Below are 21,636 nucleotides of genomic sequence, written 5' to 3'. Positions count from 1 at the left end.
AAGAGCTGGCGCGGGGGGCATCTGTCTGCTCTGAGTCAGCCCCGAATTCCAGCGCGTGCTCCCTGCCCGCTGGCCACAAAGCCACCGGCTGTTCTGGTTTCTCTCTGGTGCTTTCGAAGAATGCCGGTGGGGCTCCGCTTTGCTCCAGCAGGAGGACAGCAGGCTTCGCAACACTGACATTTTTCCGCAATAAGGAAGCATTGTTTTCTCGCCAGCCAGGCTGCCAGAGGTTGGCTCGGGAAGGGTTGTCGGGAGGTGCCTTTTGCTTCTCTGCCAGCTCCGCGTTGGCCCTCGTGTACCCCAGTTTTGAGCACGAACCCCTGGGCACAGCAGAGGGGATGCCTGGCTGTGCTGTCCCCCCCGGGCTCCCCTCGCTCCCCTTCCCAATCCTGAGGTGTCCAGCCAAGCCCTAGCAAAGCGCACGCAAGGGATCTGTGAACTGCTGGCCCGGCTGCGTGTCGGCCCAGCCCTGACCTCATCCTGTGCCCTTTTAAGAGCAATGGACCGTGGCACCTTAATTCCTTTGCGGCTGCGTGGTTTTTTTTTTTTCCTCCTCCTCAGATACAGCTTTCAAGAGTTGGTTTGGAGCGAGATTTCAATCGTTTAAAAGGCTAATGCTGTTCTAAACCCTCCAACGGGTGGGCTGCTCGGATGCAAAGTCTGCAGCTTCGAGGTGCTGGGATTTGGGTTTCACATCCTGACAACAATAAGATCACCGTCGTGATTGAAGGGGAAAGGGCGCATGCTGGTCGTCCTACAGGATAGCTTTCTGCGGCATATCCCCAGAGCTCTGTCTGGACAAGTTTTAAATTACCTACGTGATGGGGTTCCTCTTCCTTCCCTTGGCAAGTTGTTCTGTGTTCTAAAATAAGCTTCACAAGCGAAGCCATTTCTCGCAGCGTGCAGGCTTCCTGTTGTGAGGATCCATTATTTGTGCAGCCTAATGAAGTGTGATAGATGTGGTGAGCGTCAGCGTCCTTTCTTCCCAACGGCCAGCTTCTGCGGAAAAACAAAAGTGCGTGAAACTCTCTTTTTAGGACCCAAAGGGCCCGCAAAGGGATTTAGCAACTTGGTTATGATATTTGGATCTGTTTAACATTCACGCGCTCTGCCGTGTTGTGAGCTGCAGGCGCTGATCCAGTTGAAATGGCAAAGCAGCTTGAAAAGTTCTTAGGACATGTTGCTCGGGCCTCTGGAGTGGAAGGGAAATGCTGTTAATATGCCCCTTTGGTGTGCTTTTTTTCCCTGTCAGCTTTGCAAAGGCGTCTTTGAACTCTTATGTGCAGCCAGATTTATTTTCTCAGCATGATCTTGCCACGTTTTGGCTATGTGTTGAAATACGCTTTAGAAATCAGCAACAGACAGAATGGAACACCAGGAAACTGCGTTGGTTTGATTTCTCTTGCACTAGAGGTTTTCTTGTCTCCTGTGACCAAAAAAACCAGCCCCTTCATTAAGAGGAGAAAGGGAATGCTTCGCCACCGGCCCAGGATGATGCAAAGCCCATAGGGAGAAGTTGGAGAGCGGCCAGCACGCCTGGGCACGAGCAAGCCCTGGGGCCAGGTGCCTTTCAGCTATTTTCTCTCTCCCTATTTATAGAACGCGGGAGAAGCGATTGGGACCCGTGTCCCTGTGCCTGCCATGTCCCTGCCTGGCCGCTCTCGCAGCGTTTGTGTGGCTGAAGCAAAGTCAGGGTTTGATTTCCGTAGGAATGGAGCAAATCTGCAAAGCCGCGGAGAAAGGAGAGGGCCCTGAAGTCTGAGAGCGCTTTTTAATTGTATGCTGGCTTCGCTATAGCAACCAAAAATATGTTTATTGACAGGGCGGTGTGGCTTCAGTTATATTCTTGGAGAGCATTCCCTGACGGCCCCATCCAACATTAACTCTCAAGAGGCGTGCTAGCGGTGTTGTCTCAATAGGAACAATGTTTGTACAGTCATTAACGAGTGACAATTAAATGTGTTATGTGAGTTGGAAATGTGGGGTTTGAGACCTTCAAGTGGATGCTCAGGATGAGCTAAACATTGGGGAACCAAAGCTTTGAAATACTTTGGTCATTTTTTGATAAACGGGGCGCAGGCTCCAAAGTCGGCTTGAAATTGAGTTGGTTTCTGTGTAGATCTTCTATCATCGTGCACCTTTGGGTCATCTGATGGAGAGAAAAGGGACCGGCTTTTATTTTATCTTCGTTTTCTAAATAAAAACAAACATACCACTTCTCTTTCTTTCAGCAGCAGCAAAGTTCATTTTTTTTGGGAGATCTCAAAATAGCCGAGGATCCAGCGGGGATTTGGTTTGGACCGCGGTATGGGACTCCCAGGATCCGAGGCTGCAGCCTGAGGCGATCTGGTTCTTTGTCTGCTTTAGGACAACTTTATATTTCTGCTGGATTTTTGTTTGCAGGGACGTGATTCATGGGTGCCTTTGGCCTCTTTCCCGGTGCAGACTCCACATCTTTAAAAAACAGCAAGTATGGAATAGCCTGACCACAAATATTTCAACAAAAAACAGTATCTACTCCTCCTACCTTCATCTGGCTCTGCCGCAGGTGCTTTGTTATGCTGGAGGTGGCTTATTCAGCGATTGCAGATGATAAAGTCATGTTTCCGTTGTCGTCCAGCTGAAAGGTCCCCGGCAAGCGTGGGACCGCGCAGGCAGCGGCGCTGAATGCACGTGGGGGAGGCCACGTGGCTCCCCACCATGCCAAGGGGATCTGAGCGCCGGGCGAGTAGGAGTTTCTCTGGGTAGTCCCCAGATGTGCTGTCAGGGATGTAAACCTACCAGCTCTGGGGCCCAAGCCAACCTTTTTCTAAAGAAGTCAAGGATGTATTTCTCTGCGTCATCTCTGAAGCGGTTGGTGTTGGATCGGAGGGTCACAACGGCCTGACCAGCCTGGTCATGGGAGGTGGCTGTGAGGGGTGTTCTCTCTCCGAGCTCTCAGCTCCCGCCTTGGCAGGAGTGGCTGCAGCACTGCGGGGCTACCTGGTGCTCCCCAAGGCCAGCGCTGTCAAGTGCAGCACTCTTAGCTTTGTTGTTTTAAGGATGAAAAAGAAACAAATTTACACAAGTTCTTGTCTAGGTCAGTCTGTTTCTGAGAGAAGTGAAACAACATGGTGTTTTGGAGGGAGAGAAGGAAGCTGGATGCAAGCTGGCCAGAGACGTTTCTCCTACAGAGCTCCACCGTGGCCTGTCTAAGCACTTCATCACTCTACGCTTGGCTGGATTTAAACACTTGCCACCAAAAAGAGTTTTGGGGGGACTCAGCTGAATGCTTGTATCCTGTCCTGAAGGCAAAAGAATTATAGGATATCATCTTAATGGAAATGCCACCCCCCCCATGCCGCCCCTGCTGCGGGAACAGCGCTGGGTGTCCCAGTAACACTTGTACGGGGCAGAGCTGGTGTGGCCAGAGCTGCCCTCGGGTGTCTGGGTCGGCCCTTGTGCTCTCCAGCAAGAGCCGTTTGGGGTCTGGAGGAGGAGGTCAGCAGGGGTCGAAGGACAAGAGATTGGTTGTTGCCCAGGGCTCTGGGTCCTGAGCCTGACAGCCTTTGCATAAGGTCACCCCAGAGCTGAAAGATGCCTTCTCTATGCTGAGAGCATCTGCCTTCTGACCCTTCTGAGCCTGAAAGGAGCTCAGAAAGGAGCTTCAGGCCACCTCTGCAGATCCTTCTCAGCCTATATAATATCTTCGAAATGCTTAACTGTGCCATGGCTGATCAAAAGTAACCGAAGAGGGGGCCTGGCTGGGCAAAGGAGGACGCAAACTGCCAAGACCAGTCTAAAAGGCCTCATGAGAGTCCCAAAGTCCAGCCTGGGACTTCATCACTTGCTGGACATTCAATTTTTAAGTCCATCCTTCCTCTATGCTTGTTCCCGCATCCCTGCAAATCCCTTTTAATGCAATCAAAATCCCAAATTAAAAATCCCTTTTCCTGCGATCAAGATTAAGGCCGGTGCAGGTGGAGGGGTTTGGACTGCTGGGGTCCCGGTGCGGGGCTGCGGTGCCGGTTGCTCTCCCACGAGGTGAGGGCAGCACCCTCTTGCCACGAGGGACCCTGGCACCAGAGGAATCCAAACAGCCCCTGGGAGCAGGGAAAGAGTTATTCTGGATTCCTCCAGCCAGGAGCTGCCTGCTGGTTCCTGCCTTCCAAGGTGCAGGGGTTGATTTTTCATGACATTCGACCACTTTTTGTCACAAAACTTGCAAAAAAAGAGTTTTCTCTGCGGCTTCTCCCTCGCTGTCAGATTTGGCTGAAATCGGGCAATGTATTCGAAAATGGTAGTGACGAGGGACAGGCAAGACAGAGGACTTGATTGCAGACATCTCATTTCCTTAGGAAATCAGGCTAAAAATAGGAAAGGAACATAAAAGAAGGCTTTTCTTGACACCCCTCCTCCCTTCCCCAGCTGGGAATCGGGTTTTGTCCTGAAATCTGAGGGTTTTTGCTCTTGCTGTTGTCTTCTGGGCTCCAGATGTAGTCGAGCCTCGAACGTGTCTCTCATCAGCTCTGGAGGAGCAGCGCGGGAACAGGGTCGTCGCAAGTGGCTGATGCCCAGGAAGCACTGGCTGCTTGCGCTGGCATAGCGAATTTCTGGGTGAGGTCTGCTGGCTTTCCCAAGAGCCCCCCTCAAGGACAGTCCCTGTTTTATCCAGGGCCCCTCTCTCTGGCCAGAGCGTTGCCCCGGCAGCACTCACAGCGACGGCTCTCCCGTCGATAACCCTTCTCCCCACCGAGGCGCTGGCTGTTTGCTTGTGACGCACAACACGCTCTGTAAATATCGGGTGGGTTTCACGTTGCCTCGAGCGCCGTGCGAGGTGGCGCGGATGGTCTGTGCTCTGCTGTGAGCAAAGTCACCCGAGATGGTCACACAAAGAGGTCCCTGGGCCAGAGAAATGACTGAAGCCCTCAGAAAAGAGACCGAAGCCCTTGCATGGGCCTTTACCTGCTCCGCACCCTTGGCCAGGTCTCTTCTGCTGGAGTTTGCAGCGGGGGGCTCAGCCGTGATCTGTGTCCTGAGGAGCAGTCAAGGTGCTGTGGGTCTTTCCCTTCTTCCCAGCGCTCCGTGCCCCCTGCCGTGCATCTGTGTGTGCTCTGGCTGCTGCTCAGAGCAGTTACCCATTACTTGTGCCCACGCTTGTACAAACACCCGCACATGTCACTCCTTGCTCCCGGGTGCGCTCTGATGCTGGTACCCAACGGCCTCGCAAAGCTGCTGCACCACAGCGCGGGGGGAGTTTGGGTCAGGCCTGCTGGGAAGGATTTAGTTGTGGATTTGTGTGGAGCCCGGGTTCACTCCCCACCTTGCCTGGGATTGGGGCGAGGGCTGGGCGCTGTGCAAGCTGCCTTTGGGGAGCACCTGCTGCACCCTAGAGATGGGACGGGGGAAAAGACGGGAGCTAAGCCCACTCGTCTTTATTAACTTAACTTGCACACGGAAGTGGCTGAAGACAAAATCGTGATTTCATGCAGGGATCGGGGGGCGGGGGGGCAGCACCCTGGCCGTGTTTCGCCGTCGGGGGAGGTGCTGCTGCTCCTCCGCTCTCCCCTCACGTTGCCCCCCTTGAGGCGAGCAGCTCTCCAGGCCGGCAGCGCCTTTCCTTTGGCGAAGGCTCCAAGCGAGAGTCAGCCGGAGCCGCTTCCGTGCGGGGAAACTGAGGCACGATGCCCGGAGCGCCCTTCCCTCAGCTCTCCTGGGGCGAGGGTGTGTGTGGGGGGGCACCACCTCCGCGGGGAGCGGGAGGAGGAGGAGGAGGAGGTGGGCATCAGCTGGGGACCGCCCGCACCGAGCCCGGGGGCTGAGCCCGGCCCGGCCCTCGGGGCGGAGCCGCCGGTGCAGCGCCCGGCGGAGCGGGGAGAGCGGCGGAGCCCGGCGGAGACCCGGCCCCGGCCCCGGCCCCGGTATGAGCTTCCCGCGGCCCCTGCGCCGCTCCGTGAGCCTCAGCCCGGCCCGTACCCTGCGCCTCGTCGTGCTGGGGCAGAGTGCCGTGGGCAAGACAGGTAGGACGGGGCTCCCCGGCATCCCCCGGCACCCCCCCGCATCCCCTGACACCCCTCAGCATCCCCTCCGGTATCCCCCACATCCCCCTGACACCCTGCAGCATCCCCCCACACCCCCAGGTCTCCTTCCCTGGGAAGAGGGGTCGAGCCCCCCCGGGGGTCCGGCCGGGGCCGGGACTGTTTCCCAAAGCCGGGATGGGGAAGGAGTTTCTCCGGAGCGGCTGCAGCATGGCTGGAGTGAACCCCGAGGCCGTTATGTTTCAGGGCATCGAGTTTCCCTCCCCTCGAGTCACCGCTTCGCAGCCGGGGGCTCGTCCCAAGGGGCTTTTCCGTGCCAAAGCGGCCCCCGGGTGGGGGGTCAGGGTGGGACGCTGCTGACCGGGGGAGCTTTTGGGACCGAAAGCGGAGCTCGAGCTTGTGCTTCCCCATGCAATTGGAGTTTGGTGCTTGTTTTCAGCCAGGGGAGCGGGGCTGGCAGAGCCTCGCGGTGCAGCGCTGCCTTTAGTTTCCTTTAGGAAAACTCCCTTTCTCTGTGCTTTGCTGGGTGCTCCCCGTCTGGGGCTGCCGGCGTGGGGATTTGGGATGCTGAGCCGGGACCACCTGAGCTCTCTCCACTCCCACCCGGGATCCTCCTTCCACCCCTTCCTGCTCCTCTATCCCGGGCTGTGAGTCCCCGGGGGGCGAAGGCAGCCTCCGCTCCCTCTCTGCGCCGCGTCCAGGGTGCCGGGAGGTGCGGGGGGCTTGGCAAGGAGAGGGGGGGTGGGGGTGTGTCCGCCTTGGTTTTACTGCAGGGGAGCAGCAGCGACTCACGCGGCGCCTGGGGGGGACGCGGCCGGGGCTGCCATGTCCTTGGGGACAGGGCAATGTCCCACCGGGGACCCGCTCTGGAAAAGGCGCAACCTCTGAACACGCTGCGAGGTGGCACCTCCGCTGGGCTCACGGCCAGCAGCGTTGGCTGTCGGTGCCGCTGAAGTTGCGTTTCCATATACAGTCACCGGCGAGCCTCTTGCCCGGCGTTAGTGAAAAATCATGATTTCCCTGATTAAATTCAAGGAGGCGACTCCCAGATCTTGATTAGCAGCCCAGCACCAGGGAGCGGGAGCACGGGAGCAGGGCTCAGCTCCGGGTGTACCCGGAGTACCGGGGGGGTCTGTGTGTGGTGCTTGGCCCCAGCGTCCCTGTGAGCAGATGGAGCTGCGAGCGATGGTTGTACAAAGCGTACGAAGCACTTTTTGGCTCGTCCCCCCCCCAACCTCAGCATACGCGCTTCCTCCGCCGGCATCAATCCCACCCAGCATTGCGGGGCGAGTGCCTGGGAGCTTTGGGCCCCTCCTGTGAGGCCGTTGTACCTCCTCTGTAGGGTCAGGGCATCCCAAGGGTCCGCAAAGGTTCCTCCAGCCGGGTTCGGCCCCGCTGTCCTCCCAGGGGCTGGGCTGGGCATCGCGGGGGGCCGATCTGTGGCGTTTGCTCAGCTCCACCAGTGCCTGTGACCTTCATGCCCTTCAGCAGCGTGGTTTTTGCCATCCTCTCGGGCTGTGCCAGGAACACCGGCCACGAAATCGGGTCAGAGAGGGAGGTAATTGATACCGGCTCATGCAGAGAGCAGGAGTGTGCCAGGAACCAGGAGCAGCCCCCGGGAACAGCCGGCACACGATCCCCCGCAACTGGCAGCTGCCCTGACGCAGGGCTCTGCCCATCTGTCCCCTTGGGTGCTGCCCTGCATGTCCTCTCCTGCAAAGGGACAGTGTGACATCTTCACTGGGGGCTGTGACTGAGCAGCCGGGTCCTGTTGCCAGCGAGCCCCTGCACCAGGGGCGAGGGAAGCTCTGAGTGCTCCCCCCTGCTCCATGGGGCTGGTGACGCCCGGGGAATGGGCTGTGAGTGTCGGGCCTGAGGGACCCGCCTGCAGAACACGAGGAAGGAGCCAAAAGCATCAGCATCATCCCTCGATCTCCTGTGGGGCTGGGGGGGATGAGCTGTGGCAGGCGGCTGGTCCCCGAGGCTGGGGAGAGACAGGGCTGCCTGAGCTGGCTGGGAGAGGAAGGGGGGTGAAGCGTGGGGATCCCCCATTTTGGGGAGGGGAAGCAGGGAAGGGTGAATGTGAGTTTCACCCAAACCCATCCCTCAGCTGCCAAGCTCCCACTCTGGGCAGGATGTGAGCGGGCCCCAGGCTGGAGCATCCCTGGGGCGAGCTGCTGGCATCCCCCCCTCGGGAAGCAGGAGCCGGGTTAGGAGAGCTGAGGGGGCCGAGGGTGTGGACAATCAAAAGGGCAGTGAACATCCAGACAGCTGCAAAAGGGGGAAAAAACCCCACAGTTCTCAGCAAAAGAGTTTGACTTTTTAGAGCAGTTTGGAAATCTTCAAGATCTGGTGATCCGAGGTCCCGGTTCCTCCGAGCAGGGGCAGGTTTGGGTGCAGACCCGTGGCTGAACCCTGTCAGGAGTTTAAAGCTTCAGCCTGGGCTCTGTAAATCACCTGCAGAGGCTGTAAATCCAGCCTGGCCAGAGCTCGCGTTATCTTCTGCTTCTGCTGTTGATGTTAGCCAGTGTAAACTTTGCCGTACTTCAGAGGAAAGCTCTGCTGACAAACACGGGCCGAAGATGAATCGACGCCTGCAGATGTGTTGTGCAGCAGCACAAACAGAGCAGCACGTGGGCGTGCGGGGCTCGATGCCATCCCAGAGGCGCCCGGCCCGGCCCCGCCAGGGCAGGTTAATCGCGCATCGAACCATCCCCTACTCATTCCTAGAGACCAAACTGAATATAAAATTAACCCTTCCAGCTTTGGGGTTCTCCTTTATCTTTCTGAGATTACTTATGTTCAAGAAGGGGAAAAAAATACATATATAAGGTTGCATGGATGTGCTGGCTCCTTTCTGCCTGCACCTGCTTCTTCCGATTGGCAGCTTTGCTTGTGTTCTTGCGCTCAGCCAGTTCTTAATCAATTTAATTGGCTCCTCTCCTCATACACCACCATGTGCCCCGGCTTTGGGTGGCTGCCTAACGTATGACACAGAATCAGGTGCTTTCTAGAAACCCAGCCTGACTTGTCTTGCTCTTCCTGATAATTTGGTCGCCTCTTGGAAGATGCTGGTAGGTGCCTCCTGCGGGCCCCTTGGTTATCTCTGCAGAGCAGTGTTGCTGAATTACCTGCTCGTTCCACCAAATCCCTTCTGTGACAGGCAGGGTTTGAAACGGGAAAGCAAGCTCAGCACGGGAGTGCATCAGTCCTGTTTGGTGCTGGCTTTCACCAGCACCTTGTGGTCCAGGGGGGGTTTGACACCATATCCTGCTTTTGGTGAGGTTTATTGTCCCTTCGTGCTCCTGCTCTGTCTCCTTCCTCCTGTGGCACTAACACCTGGAGCGCAGCTTCTCTGTTTTCTCCCTCCTGGGCTCTGTGCTCCTGCCTTGATCTCGCTGGGGTTTTTTTCCCCATTCCCACTCATTTTCCACCAATTTCCCTTTCTGCCCTGCCTGCCTTCCCAAGCTAGCTCTCAACCTCTCCACTGCCTTTCACTCCCATCCCTGTCCATACCCATTACTGTCATTAACACCTTGAAGAGCTTAAGCAACACTCCCATTAGCCCTGCTCCTGCGCTCCCTTCACCCTCCCAACCACGGGTTTCTCTCTCTGCACCGGAAAATCACACCCAGGCATTGACGGGGCATTTTCAACGCAGCTGTGCTGAAAAGATGTTATGTACGAAAGGCCCCGAGGAGGGTTTTGCTTTGAACTGGCGTATCTGCAGCATTGGGCACGCGGGTCGGCTCCTGAGCACCGAGGCAGCCTGGAAGGTCGTTTGAATTAGCTTCAACCTCGAGGACCAAGTGTGAAGATTTGCTGTGTTGCCTCACTCTTTCCAAAGGCAAAGAGCAAGGTGTTTTTGAAATAACATCTGAGAAAGGTGCTTGTGCTGCTGCCAACATTTCTCTTCAAGATGCAGCTCCCCTCTTTGCTCTGTCGGGAAGATCTGAGAGCCAGAGGGAAGCTCACTCACTCTGCAAGGGCAGGGAACTGCTTCGGAGATGCTGGTGCTTTCCAAAGAGGCTTCCCCGCGTGCCAGCTCCGGAGCAGGAGATCGTGATAAAGCCCAGCACCTCTCAGGGCAGGGGCAGATGTGTTTTTGTGGCCCTTTGGCCAGGTTGGGGACATTTAGCAAAGCTCGATGCTCTGTTAGCAGGAGTTGCAGGTTCACCCTGGCTGCCTCCCTGCTCCGTTCAGACCAGCAGGATTTTCAGCACCTCCAAATTGCTTCATCACTTAGAAAGCCTTTGCTTTTTCCCCCATTTCCCATTCCTGGCTGTTTGCCAGCTGAGCCTCAGCCCTGTCTGCTGTCCCCACTGCTGGAAATACCTGTCTAGAGACCTTGCACAGTGGCAAAGCTTTTGCTACCCCTTACAAAAAAATATAAGGAGTCTCTCTGATTATTTTTTTTGCAGTCCCCAGAGAGCCTGCCCGCTTCAAACAATCCCTTGCTGTGGAGCTGAGGTCTGTCTCCTTCAGCCTGTCTGGACGGAGAGAGCTGAGGAGAGGCAGTACTTTTCCTCAGCGAGGAGAAAGCCCTTGCCATGGTTGATGGAGCTATTGGGCAAGCCTCCAGCACCCGCAGACCTCCACCCAGCCCAGCATTAGAGTGTAATTTGGGCTTCGCATCTCCTGGTCTCTGGTGCAGGGAGATGTGGTAATTGGATAAGAGGGGTTTAATTGCCCACACTGCCATGCTGCGGCTGCTCCTGCCTTTCCTTGCCCTTGCAAGGAGGAAAAATCGGGCCAAATGACTCGATCCCTGTGTCGATGCTGTGCCAGCAGACGGAAGGGGCAGGGGTGTTTTCACGGTGGGGGGTTGCTTCGTCCCCCTGCACGCTGGAGAGCTGCCGGGGAGCAGAACTCCTCGCAGGGATGAAACAGAGTCAATGGTCCCCGGTCACACCCAGCATCCCTGCGCTGGGGACGGGAATTCCCAGGCGCGGGCACAGCAGGAAGGTGATGTGTCCACATGGGGGGCTGGTCCGGGGGACCTTGCACAGCCCCTGCTCCCCGGGTGCCGTGCAGGAGGACCTCCTGGTTCCCCCTGCCCTGTGTTCCTCTGGCTTTGGCCTTTTGATGAATTTCATGAGATTTGGTGCCAACAGCTTTCCCTTCTCTGCGCAGGGTGCCTGGGTCGGGTCAGTGCTGCAATTCATGAGACCCATCCAGGCCGTTACACCCCCAGCGCCGGTGATGCAGAGGGGGAGCCTGGCCTGGCACCGCCTTGCCCTTCTGATGAGCTCGCTGTTGGAAAGCGGTTGGCTGGAGGCCACCGAGGGGATGGCTCACCCGGCAGAAAACTTAAGGACATGCATAAATCTTTTCAGGATCAAGGCCAGAAAGTGTAATTTATCAATCCCGTCCGTGCAGGAGAGTGAATTCCACGTGCAAGGAGCCGCCTTTCGCCCACACGCCTGGGTGCGCTGGTGGCGTGCGGTGCTGCCTGCACTTTGCCTGTCGCTTTGGTAGGTCCTGGCTGTCTCCTACGGAGCCCAACCGGCTCTTGCTGCTGCTTTCAGGGCTCCTGAGCTGCCACGTCCGTGTGGCCTGGCAGGACATTTCTGACAGCAGCAGGGCAGAAGAGGTTGGGTGAGCCAGTTGCGGGGGCCCGTCGGGGCTTTCTGCTGCCCTTGGGCTGCATTTCCTGGACATGATGGGTGTTATCACCACCGGTGACAAGCAGGCAGCTTTGGGCAAAGGTGCTCACAGAGCCGGGCACAGACCTCTCCCTCTGCCCGGGGCATCCCGTCGCGCGGTGGATTTCAGTCCTCGATGCAAAAACCATTCAGCCTTCTCCCTGGCTGGCCGTGAGGTTATTTTGAAACGCCCAGTGTCTGTGAGCTCTGGAAATGTTTCAGGGTGTGTAGGAGTGGTGAGGTGTGAGCTGTCAGACTGGGAGGGCTCCTCCCCATCCTGACGTGCTTCTCCCACGCTGGGCAGGGGTGAAGCAAGGCAGAGGACAACCTGCACGGGGCTGTGCTGTCAGCCGAGGACTCTGGGGGGATCAAAGAGGGCTGGTAGCACTCTTGGTCCAAGGCATCTGCTCAGGCAACTGTGCTCCTCTCCCAGTCTGCTTCACCCTCACCTTTAGCCACCAAGATCTGGCAATTTGCTGCTTTATTGTGGTTTTCTCTGCTCACCGCAGCACAGCCCCTGCCAGCACACAGTGACCCAGCCTGTTTGGGCGCCTTTGAAGATGCTTTTCCCAACCCTGCAATAACCTGCTCCCCATGGGGCCACGTTTGTGGCATTGCTGCTGGGATGTCTCCTCCTGATGCCCACAGGGGCTGGGGCAGGTCTTTGCTCCATCCCTCTGGCTTCAATCAGCTGATGCTTCTCTGCAGTTTGATCTGACAACCGTAACTGGGTTTGTTGTGGGTTTTTTTTGCAGCATTGACTGTGAGATTCATCACCAGGAGATTCATTGGAGACTACGACCCAACCCTGGGTAGGTGAAGTCCTCTTTCCTGTTGCTTTCCCTGCTGCTCTGGCTCAGCCTGGAGACTCTGGTGCGCCCAGCACCACTCCCGGCAGAGCCCAGTCTGCCCCCAAACTCACTTTATTTACTCCTCTTCCTCCTCAGCCAGACTGGCAGCAGTCAGAGCCACCAGCCATCGTGGCACCTCCCTGGCTCTTGCATCCCTTTTTCCTTTTCTGTTTTGTTAAGGCAAAATCTGTTGGGGCGAGACATTGGCTTCGCACAAGGAAGCGCAGTTGCTTCCTCATCCTTGAGCGATTTGCTGGGAGGTGGCTTTTAAGGGGAAGGAGGTATCTAAGCCACTGAAGCAGTGGCTAGTGCTCTCCCGTCTTCAGGGGTTGGGTTTTTTTTGCATTTGGGTTTGGGGTTTTTGGGCACTGAACTCATGTCCCTGCTGAAGTATCCCAGAAATGACAGGCTGCTGGCTGTACCATCCTTCTGCCTAACTCCTGCTGTCGACCACCGGGCTGGGAAATTTGGGAAGTCTCTGTGTTGCTCTAACCCGGCTGGTTCACAGGGGACTCAAGGGAAAGGCTTGGTCTGAAAAACAACCCCGCCGTTGTCCCATCTGTCCCTTACATTCCCTCTCCTTGCTTGTTATGGTGAGCAAAGCTTGTTTTTCCCCAGAGTGCAATTTGTTTTTCCTCTCTGCTTGCTGCTTCTTCTTCCTGTTGGGCTCCTCCATGTGACATGATAAGATACAGAGCCCACACAGTGAGGGTGCTTGGTGCTCCCCGGGGTTGGAGGAGTGGGAGGGTGCCTGGTTTAGCCCGCAGATGGCCCAGCCAAGCGAGTTGCTGCCCTGTCGCGCGTGGCACACGAAGGCCGGTGTGACCGATGTGCTCCATCTGCACGGCGTGAGGTGTCCCGTCGAGCCCGCTGCGCCCAGAGCGGTTGCTAAGCAGAGTGCCGGCTGCTTTTATTGCCTGATGATATTAGTGAAGCTTGAAGAGGTTCTGTGCTGCAGAGCTGCCCTGCTGCACACCTCGCAGCCGCCCGCTTTGCTTGGTTAGAAAGGAGCTGCTGCCCCGCTGCTTCGGAGTAGGAGTTCAAGGCCAGCCGGGTTAGGAGCATGAGCAGGGTCTCTGAACAAAACCAGCTTTTCATACCCTCCTGCTGAGCCCCTCTTCCTCTGCAGAAGCATCACTCCATGACCCCTTTTTGCTCTGACACTTTGCTCACCGTCGCCCTTTTATTTCCAGCAAGGCAAAAGCCAGCCGGGTGCTGGCCGGGGCTCCCTGCTGCCCGTTGGCGTTGCCAGGCTCGATGCCATGGGTGCAGGCTGCCCTTCCCAAGCCTGGGGGGACAGGCTGAGGGCTGGTTCAGGATGTGGACTCCAAGGGGAAGCCACATGGGCTGTGGGGTGCAGCAGGTGAAAATCAATGTCTCCAGCACAGCTTGCATCGAGACCAGCCGGGTTGTCATTCGCTACCCGGAGGCTTCTCCCCCACACACTTTTCTGTCTGTCCCCCTCCAGAAATGATTTACAGACACATGGCCGTCATCGACGGGGAGATGGTGCACTTCGAGATCCTCGATACGGCAGGACAGGTGAGCTCACGCTGTCTTGTAGCTGCCTGGCCCTGGAAAATATCATCGGGGAAGTGCAGCTCGCTGTTGAAGGCAACCCCTTGCTCTTCCCCCAGCCTCAATCTGTTGTATCCGAAATACTGACCAAGATGTGTTTATCTCAGGAAAAGGATGTTCAGGAGAATTTACATCTCTCTAACATCAATTAGAGTGTGGCTTCAGCTGAATATTTCCCCGTCCCCCTTACTGGTGTGTGGCGCAGCTCTGCTCCCTGCGCTGGCAGGGACACAGCTCAGGGGAGTGGGAGGGTGCTGGGCTGAAGGAGCCACCTAGCACCGGGACTGCGGGCGATGGAGAGCCCTGTGCTGGCCTCCCACCCAGCAACAGCCCTGCCTTTGCGCAGCCGCTTTTACTCTCCCCTCATCCACACCGGGATGGGGCTGATTGCTCTCTCCATCCATCATTTTGCCCAACCCATCAAATTCCTGCCCTGGGCTACCTGTGCTGCTTTGCAAGTCACTGCTGTGTGCAAGCCCAGGGCCAAAAAAACCTTCAGGGAGATGGTGATGGGCCCTCCCTGGGAGGTTTTCTAGGTTGCACCCAGCGCTGTTGGTATTTAGGAGATGTTGGGGCTTCTGGTGTTGATCGGAGATTGTCCGCCCCGCAGGAGGAGGATTCCCTGCAGATAGAGGAGAAGATCAAATGGGGCGATGGCTTCGCAGTGGTCTACTCGGTGACGGATAGGTGCAGCTTCGATGAGGTGATGCGGCTCTGCTTCCTCATCAACCACATCCACGCGAGCCCCAGGCGGAGCAGCGGGAGCGAGCAGCCGCCCGTGGTCATCGTGGGCAACAAGAAGGACTTGCAGTTCGACAGGATGGTGTCCACTGAGGACGGCGAAAACCTCTCCAAAGCTTTAAAGCTTCCTTTCTACGAGATCTCTACCCGGGACAGCTATGAAGAGACCGTGGTGGTGTTCAACACCCTCTACCAGGAGCTCATGAGACAGGGGCATTTCTCCCCGGGCTCCTTCAAGAGGAGGACAGTGTCGAAGCTGATGGAGAAGATCCCAAGGATGCAAGCCAGCTCCACCTTGAACTCAGCGGGCCGGAGCCTCAGCTTTAACTCTTTCAGGGACTATATCCCCGAGTGAGCATCCCCGGTGCAGAGGCGAGAGCGACGGCCAAGCCGGGACGGAGGGACAGGTTATCCCGCTGCGAGGGCGCCCGCTGCTGCTGCCCCAGGGCTGAGGGACAGCTCGTGGAGCTCCCAGGAGGGGACGGTTAAGAGGTGGGGAGGGGGGGATTGGGGTACGACAGCCTTTTAAAGCCCGTAGGTTTTTACAAACAGGCTTTATGTCAGCAGGGAAGATGTTCTTTGTCCGTCTTACACCTTTGCTCCCTCTTCCTCCTCCTGCACAGCTGAAGTCAGTAGTGGAGGTGGTTTGCGGTGACTTCAGTGGTGTTGGGTCAACGCCTGGGGGCTCAGAAGCGTTCCGGTGGGGATCAGACCCAGCACAGACACATCTGTATGTATTTTCCCACTCCCCTAAGACAGCTTGCTGGGTCTGTTAGTGCCCCGAAGCGTGCACCTACAACACCGGGGTGTTCCTGAGGGTCGCGCTGGCTCCTGGGCTGTCGTCAGCCATCCTTCTCCCGGGGAAAACAGTTGTTGCTTCTGCTGCTCCATGTTGCTGGTGGGTAAAGTCCCCTGGCTGCTCAAACCCTGGGTGGCAGAGGGCTGTGTGCCCCTCTGCCTCCACCGCGGTCCTCCCTGGAGGCCCAGCCCAGCCAGGCTGTCCATCCGCAGCCACCAGCATCCATCTGTTGGAGCCTGAGGCTGCGTTTCCATCCCAGTTTTCCTCTGGGTTTGTGACCTGAAGCCGCAGCGCAGGGGCAGACCCCACGTCCCCCGGCCTGCAGAGGAGCTGCAGGGCCCCAGCATTGCTGCAGCCCTCCATCTCAGGCTGAAGGCACCGCGTGCTCGGTGCTTTCCTGGCATTTCTGCCCCTTCTCTTACATCTCCATCCCGCTCGGGGCAGCCCGTCTGCAGGCAGAGGCAGATTGAACAGACTGCATTTCTGATGCACACCGAAACCTCAGGCTAAGGACAATGCTCCTCCATCCCCGAGGAGCAGCATTCCCGGGGCAGCTTCTCCCGTTAACGCCTTTACAACGGGTGAGCGCAGCGCCAGCAGAACCGCTGGGTGCCAGTTTGAAGCATGGATGCAGCCGAGCTGATACCGGGAGATGCAAATGATGGTCCTAGCAGGGACCCCCTCTTGTCCACTTATTAATTGCCGTGACCTGAGAGTCTGTCTTTGTACAGAGACGGGGCAGCAAAGGCACGGAAAGGAGCAAGGCATGCAGCTAGTGGCATCTTCTCCCTGCTGAATCGTTTCCCTCCCTCCCTCCCGCCTGGTGCAGAGCGCTGCGTTGTTGTTTGAGGTGAACGTGCTGGGAGACCCACGGTGCAACACGCCCGTGTCCCCCCCGCCACGACCCATCGCATCGTCTGCTGCTGCATCCTGTGACAATAAAAGCCGAGTTCGCAACCGCCTGCAAGGCTCTCGTGCCTGTGAGCGTGGGGAGGGCGTCGTCCGATCCTGCTGTCGCCCTCTCAGGGGGCCTGTAGCAAAGGGGTGCACGACCTTTAAATTAGGGCCAGGTGTCTCCCTCACCTTCTGCCCAAGCCCCAGCACCGTGTGCCCGGCTCCCTCCACCTCTCAGCAAGGAGGAAGCAGCAGGCAGAGATGTGTGCGCGGGGAGCGGAGCCAGCGGGGCTTCCTTGGGAGCATCCCAGCCTGGGGAATGGACTTATTCCCCCTCCCTTCGTGCTGCACAACCCCCATGGACACCCCTTCCCCTCTTACAGCTCCCCAAGATGTTTCCCACAGCTGTTTGCGTCCAGCCAAAGGCTTTCTCTCCGAGGGTTTCATTAAATCCCATCTTCGCTCATATACCCACATCCCTCCTGTGGGGTGAAAACGAACCCTGTCGAGAGGTCGGGCCAAGAGAGCAATTTGGGACGGCTCCTTTCCAGCATCTTAATTAAAATCCTGAATGCCAGCAGTGGGAATTACAGTTCCTGAATTTCCCCAGTGGGAAATGCTGCTGGGGGCTGCTGCTCGTGGCTCTGCGTCCGGCGAGAGCAGAACCGGGGCCTTTAAAGGCTTGGGGAGCTGGCCAAGGGGAAGCGAGGGCTGCAGGGTTTTTTTGTTTGTTTTAATTTTAGGGTTTTTTATGGCGTTCCCAAGCAAGCTGAATGCTGCGAGCTGGGCTTGGGGCTTTGTGGTCTGGCAGCTGGAGCGGGTGCTTGCTGCCCGGCTGCTCAGGGATGGCTGGAAAAGAGCCACTTTTGGGAGGTGCTGAGCCGGCTCTGCACCCCAGGGACCCAGGTCAGCCGAGAGCCAGCCCGACCACGAAGCTGCTGGGATGGGAGGGAAGAGCCTGGCAGCTACGAAGACACAGCCTTCAGCCTCGCTCACTCATCCCAAACCCAGCAGCTCGGGGCCGCGTGAACAGTCCAGCTCAAGAGGGATTAAAAACCCACTGGGATGCGGAACGTGTGCTCGAGCCTCTCCCCACACCACAGAGGCTTTGGGTGCCTTTGAGCACATCGCTTAAGTCCCTGATGTCCCCAAGGCTCATCCAAGGGACTGTATTCCCTCACTGGCTGGAGCTCCAGGCCGGTGCCATGCCAGGCAGGGCAGAAGCCCACGTTATTTGGCATGAATTATTCAAAATGATGAATGAGAGAGGACCAGCTTGCGAGCAGGAAGCGCGGCCAGGCGCCGGGAACAGCATCCCTCAGCGCTCTGGGTCTCTGGGAACAGAGGAGCACTCGGCACAGCGGGGATCGCTGTCCTGGGTTAACCCCAGCACTTTTTTATAGCGCGAGGAATTCAGAAGGTTTTCAGCCAAAAGCCCGGTGCGGTCGCTGCCCGCCTTTCAGCCCGCAGCCCCCTTGCCGAGGCCAGGAGGCAACTTGGCCTTGCTTGCCTGCTATAATTAGCAAGAAACCTCATTGGTATCATGCTCAGCTGCTTTCGGAGAGGCCAGGGGGAGCTCGTCAGCGGTGCTAATTGCTAATTACTGAAAGCCTATAGTGGCTCTCCTGGGGGCAGTTCCCCTCTCAGGTACAAAATCTTGGGGGTGCCACATCTATCCCAGGCAGGAAAGGCTTGGGGGGGGGTGTGGGGTGTCGGTGTCCCTCTGTGGGGACCCGGGGATTAAAGGTGCTCTTGGGGGTGATGCCCTGGGCTCATAAAGCCTAAATCTCTGTGGTGGGGGCTCTGCCGGGCTCAGGCAAGAGAGGAGGAAGAAGAAGAAGAAGGAGTTCTCTGCCTTCCTCAGAGCAGAGCGTGCTGCTTTAGAGGCACAGGGAGGTGGGTTAAACCCTGGAGAGGAGCCCCCCAGACCTCCATTTTGCAGCCCCTTGGAGGTGCTTGGTTCTGTGGGGACCTGCAGCCTCCTCCTTGCTGAGAAGGGCAATGCCACTAAAATAACACTCAAGGGGATTTTGGGGGTGGAAGCCCGGACTGTGGGGAGGGAGGGCTGTGGTTTGGTTTGTCTCGGAGATCTCCAGAAAGGCACCCACCCCTGTGGAGGACCAGGGTTGCTTAATAACCCACCCAGGAAAGTGACACTGGTGGAGCTGGGGTATCCTGTACTGACGCTCTGGGCAAATGTTCTTGTGTGGTGTTGGAAAATGCCACACCTCTGGGGACATGCAGGGGTTGTCCTGCACCTGGGGACCATCCATCCTTTGAGCCCCATGTCTGGGCTGTGGTGGCTCAGCTCCATGGAGAGAAGTTGAAGAGTTTTGGTCTCGTCATCCAAAAGGCATCTCCAGGGCAGTGATTTAATTTGGCGAGTGTGTAGGCTGCAAATCTGCTTACCAGATTTCTGGGAAGCTTGGAAGAGGCAAATGAAACAGAAACATCCTTCCCAAAAGCTTCCTCGCCTGCCAGTCACCACCAGCAGCTCCTCAGCATGCCAAGCTGCCTCATCTCAACCCTTAACCCTGTCTGCAAAAGCTTTGCTGAAGAAACAAGGTGTGTGTTGGGCTGAGAATGGTACGTAAATTTTTTTTTTCTCCTCCATTGCACTCTGAGCCCTCCTGAGGGAGATGAGCATCAGCACAAATTGCTCCTGCCCCAAGTCCTTATGGTACCTGCTCCTCTGCTCACAGACCCCACCTGGTTTTTGGGAGCTTCCCCAAAAACTAAGCCAGGTATGGGGCTGGGACTCAACTCTAGCAGCCAAATCCTTATCCAGAAAGACAAAACCGTGCTTAGGCGGGGATGGGCTGACTTCAGTGGGAGGTGTGAGCACCTCCTAGCAAGGGGCACAGAGTAACCCTATGAGGTGGGGTGGAGCTGCTTTCTCTTTGCAGCTGCAGCCTTTATCATCAATCTTGTGCCTTTTTTTTTTTTTTAATAAAACATAGAGAGTTTGGGCTTTTTGAAGGCTTTACCCGGAGGAGCAGTGTGTGGATCTGGCCTGCTGCAGCCCCAAACCAGTTCCTGGGGGTGAAGGGGAGACCGGAGCTGCCAGTGGCATCTTCCAAGCAGGTGCTGCCTTAAGACACCCAAAATAAGCGCAGCCTCTCCAATGAATTTCTTTGATTTAAGCTCAGGGCAGAGAAATTGAGATTATCTGGGTGTTGCGATGTTTCCTGGCTTTAGGATGCCCTTTCTGGGTGCCTGGGGGGCACTGGGTCTGGGGGTACTAGAGGGTAAGTGCCCCATAAAGGTGGTTTTCCTGGGCACAGCAGGTTCCTCTCCCCCAAATTAGCAATTTTAGGTGAGTCATCAGTGTGTTGAGCACATGGGCTTGGTCCCTGCCACCTTGGGTGTCCTCTAAATATTGGGCTTTGCCCGGAGTGAGAGGGGGGACAAAGGGGTACACAGGGGCCGTTTCCATCCCATCAGCACCAACTGGTGTTGGCAGCCGGAGCCTGCAACTTTCCAGCTGCTTCGAACGGCCGCTGTGACACATCGGGGATAATTCTGGGGAGCTGAATACCTGCGGGGTGCTCCATGCTGTCCCCCAGCCCACCCTCTGCCCAAAAAACTGCTGCTTGGTGTGAGACCACACCTAAAGCTCAGACGGGCTGTGGATGGATGCAAACGAGTTCTCAAGCTCCTGGTTGAGATGGACACGAAGGGCAGGAAGGGGGGAAGAGACAATAGTCCCAAGTGGTTGTTTCCAACTGCTGCTACTATTTATATGCCCACATTTTCAACATGAGTCCTGCCGCTCCTTTTATTGCCATTATAAATAGCTGCAAAGCTGCCTGGGAGTTCATGGAAATTTGGGATTGCTTTCCAGGGGGGAAATCTGTGGCTGAGATTTAGGGCCTTCAGGAGCTCTATCACCCTTTTTTGTTTTAAACTGTTCAGCGGCTCAGCTCTAATGGGGCTCTACAAGGCACGGAGAGTTTCAGCACAGCCAAAGGCTTTTGCTGGCCCTGGAAGGACAAGCTGGGAACTGCAACAGGAAGAAAAGCAAAAGGAAAACCCCCATGGCAGCACATCAGCTGGTTTGTCCCTGGGTTTGATTTTTCTGAGGCGTCTCCTCCAGGTGAGGCAGCAGCAGATAAACCATGGGGGGGGACAGTGGTGGAGGTGAGGGCAGGAAGACGGGTGTGTCCGTGCTGTCAAGCTCCAGGCAGTCTCTTTGGCTCATCACTGTATCTCCTCGCTTGTATATATAATGGAAAAAATTGTTTTTTTGGGTGTAGGCTTTTAAGGTAATGTAGGATCCATCCCCACAGTGAGAGCTTGGCCAGAGCCTGGGGGATGAGGCTGCTCCCCGCTAGGGAAAATCAAGGAGAGACGCCAAGTCCTGGAGGCTCCCACCAGTTTTCTTTTGTTCTTGGCCAACCCACACAACTTTTATTTTTTTTAAATAATAATGTTAAAAAAACCCAAACAAACATCCCCAGTGTAGGCTGGGTGTACTGCTGGGAAGCTGCGGCTGTAATCACTGGTGCTTTGAGGCCATAGGAAAATATTGATGGTAAGGGCTGGTCCTCTCCAAGTGCAACCCTGGGCTTCTTGCCTCTGCTCACATACATGGAAAACCCCTGTGACTGTCCACGCTCTCTGTTTTTCCAGCCAGCCTGAAAGGTAACGATAGGATTTTAAAAGGATGCTGTATGCAATCTACAGGGCACGCTGCGAAGGAAGCCTTTCTTACCTGCTGCTGATCCTAAATCCCAAGGGGAATAAACCTTAGTCCCTGTCTTCTGCGTGTTTCACCAAAAAGCTTTGATTCCCGAGCTCTGCTTATTGACACTGGTGGGATTAATGTATTTCTAGCTGTCCACCCCATCCTTCCCCTGGACACCAGTAGCCCGCAGGAGTTGCTTCCCACCCACCCTGGCAAAAGCCCTCGAGGGTTTGTGAATTGAAGCCCTTCGAGTTGGCACACAGGCCCCTTGGCAACCACGGGGCCTGGATAGCCCAGCTGGACATAAAATGGGAAACTCTTAAACTCTTGGTCTTTTCAGACCTGAAAATCAGGAAGGGGGGAAAGATGCCCCATTTTGTGGAGGAGGAGACTTAAAACTGTAAAAAAAAAAAAAAAAAAAAAA

General features: G+C 56.5%; 1 protein-coding gene across 1 annotated transcript; it reads left to right on the top strand.

Moving 5' to 3' along the window:
• The first annotated feature begins 5,840 nt into the window (after positions 1–5,840).
• On the top strand, positions 5,841–16,593 carry LOC141930923 (ras-related and estrogen-regulated growth inhibitor-like). The gene is made up of 4 exons (XM_074842445.1): positions 5,841–5,999; positions 12,418–12,474; positions 13,982–14,055; positions 14,702–16,593. The coding sequence occupies exons 1-4, from the start codon at positions 5,903–5,905 to the stop codon at positions 15,185–15,187; spliced, it is 714 nt and encodes a 237-aa protein (XP_074698546.1). The 5' UTR covers positions 5,841–5,902; the 3' UTR covers positions 15,188–16,593.
• Positions 16,594–21,636: the final 5,043 nt, after the last annotated feature.

The sequence above is a fragment of the Strix aluco genome, chromosome 16, assembly GCF_031877795.1.
Source record: "Strix aluco isolate bStrAlu1 chromosome 16, bStrAlu1.hap1, whole genome shotgun sequence".
NCBI lineage: Eukaryota > Metazoa > Chordata > Aves > Strigiformes > Strigidae > Strix > Strix aluco.
This window is presented reverse-complemented; position numbering and strand designations above follow the sequence as displayed.

What these genes read in the sequence shown, in the direction of transcription:
- LOC141930923 (XM_074842445.1), top strand. Translation starts at nt 5,903, where the DNA reads ATGAGCTTCCCGCGGCCCCTGCGCCGCTCCGTGAGCCTCAGCCCGGCC. An exon ending in GAGTGCCGTGGGCAAGACAG is followed by an intron (nt 6,000 to 12,417) that starts GTAGGACGGGGC and finishes TTTTTTTTGCAG; the next exon opens with CATTGACTGTGAGATTCATC. An exon ending in TCCTCGATACGGCAGGACAG is followed by an intron (nt 14,056 to 14,701) that starts GTGAGCTCACGC and finishes TCCGCCCCGCAG; the next exon opens with GAGGAGGATTCCCTGCAGAT.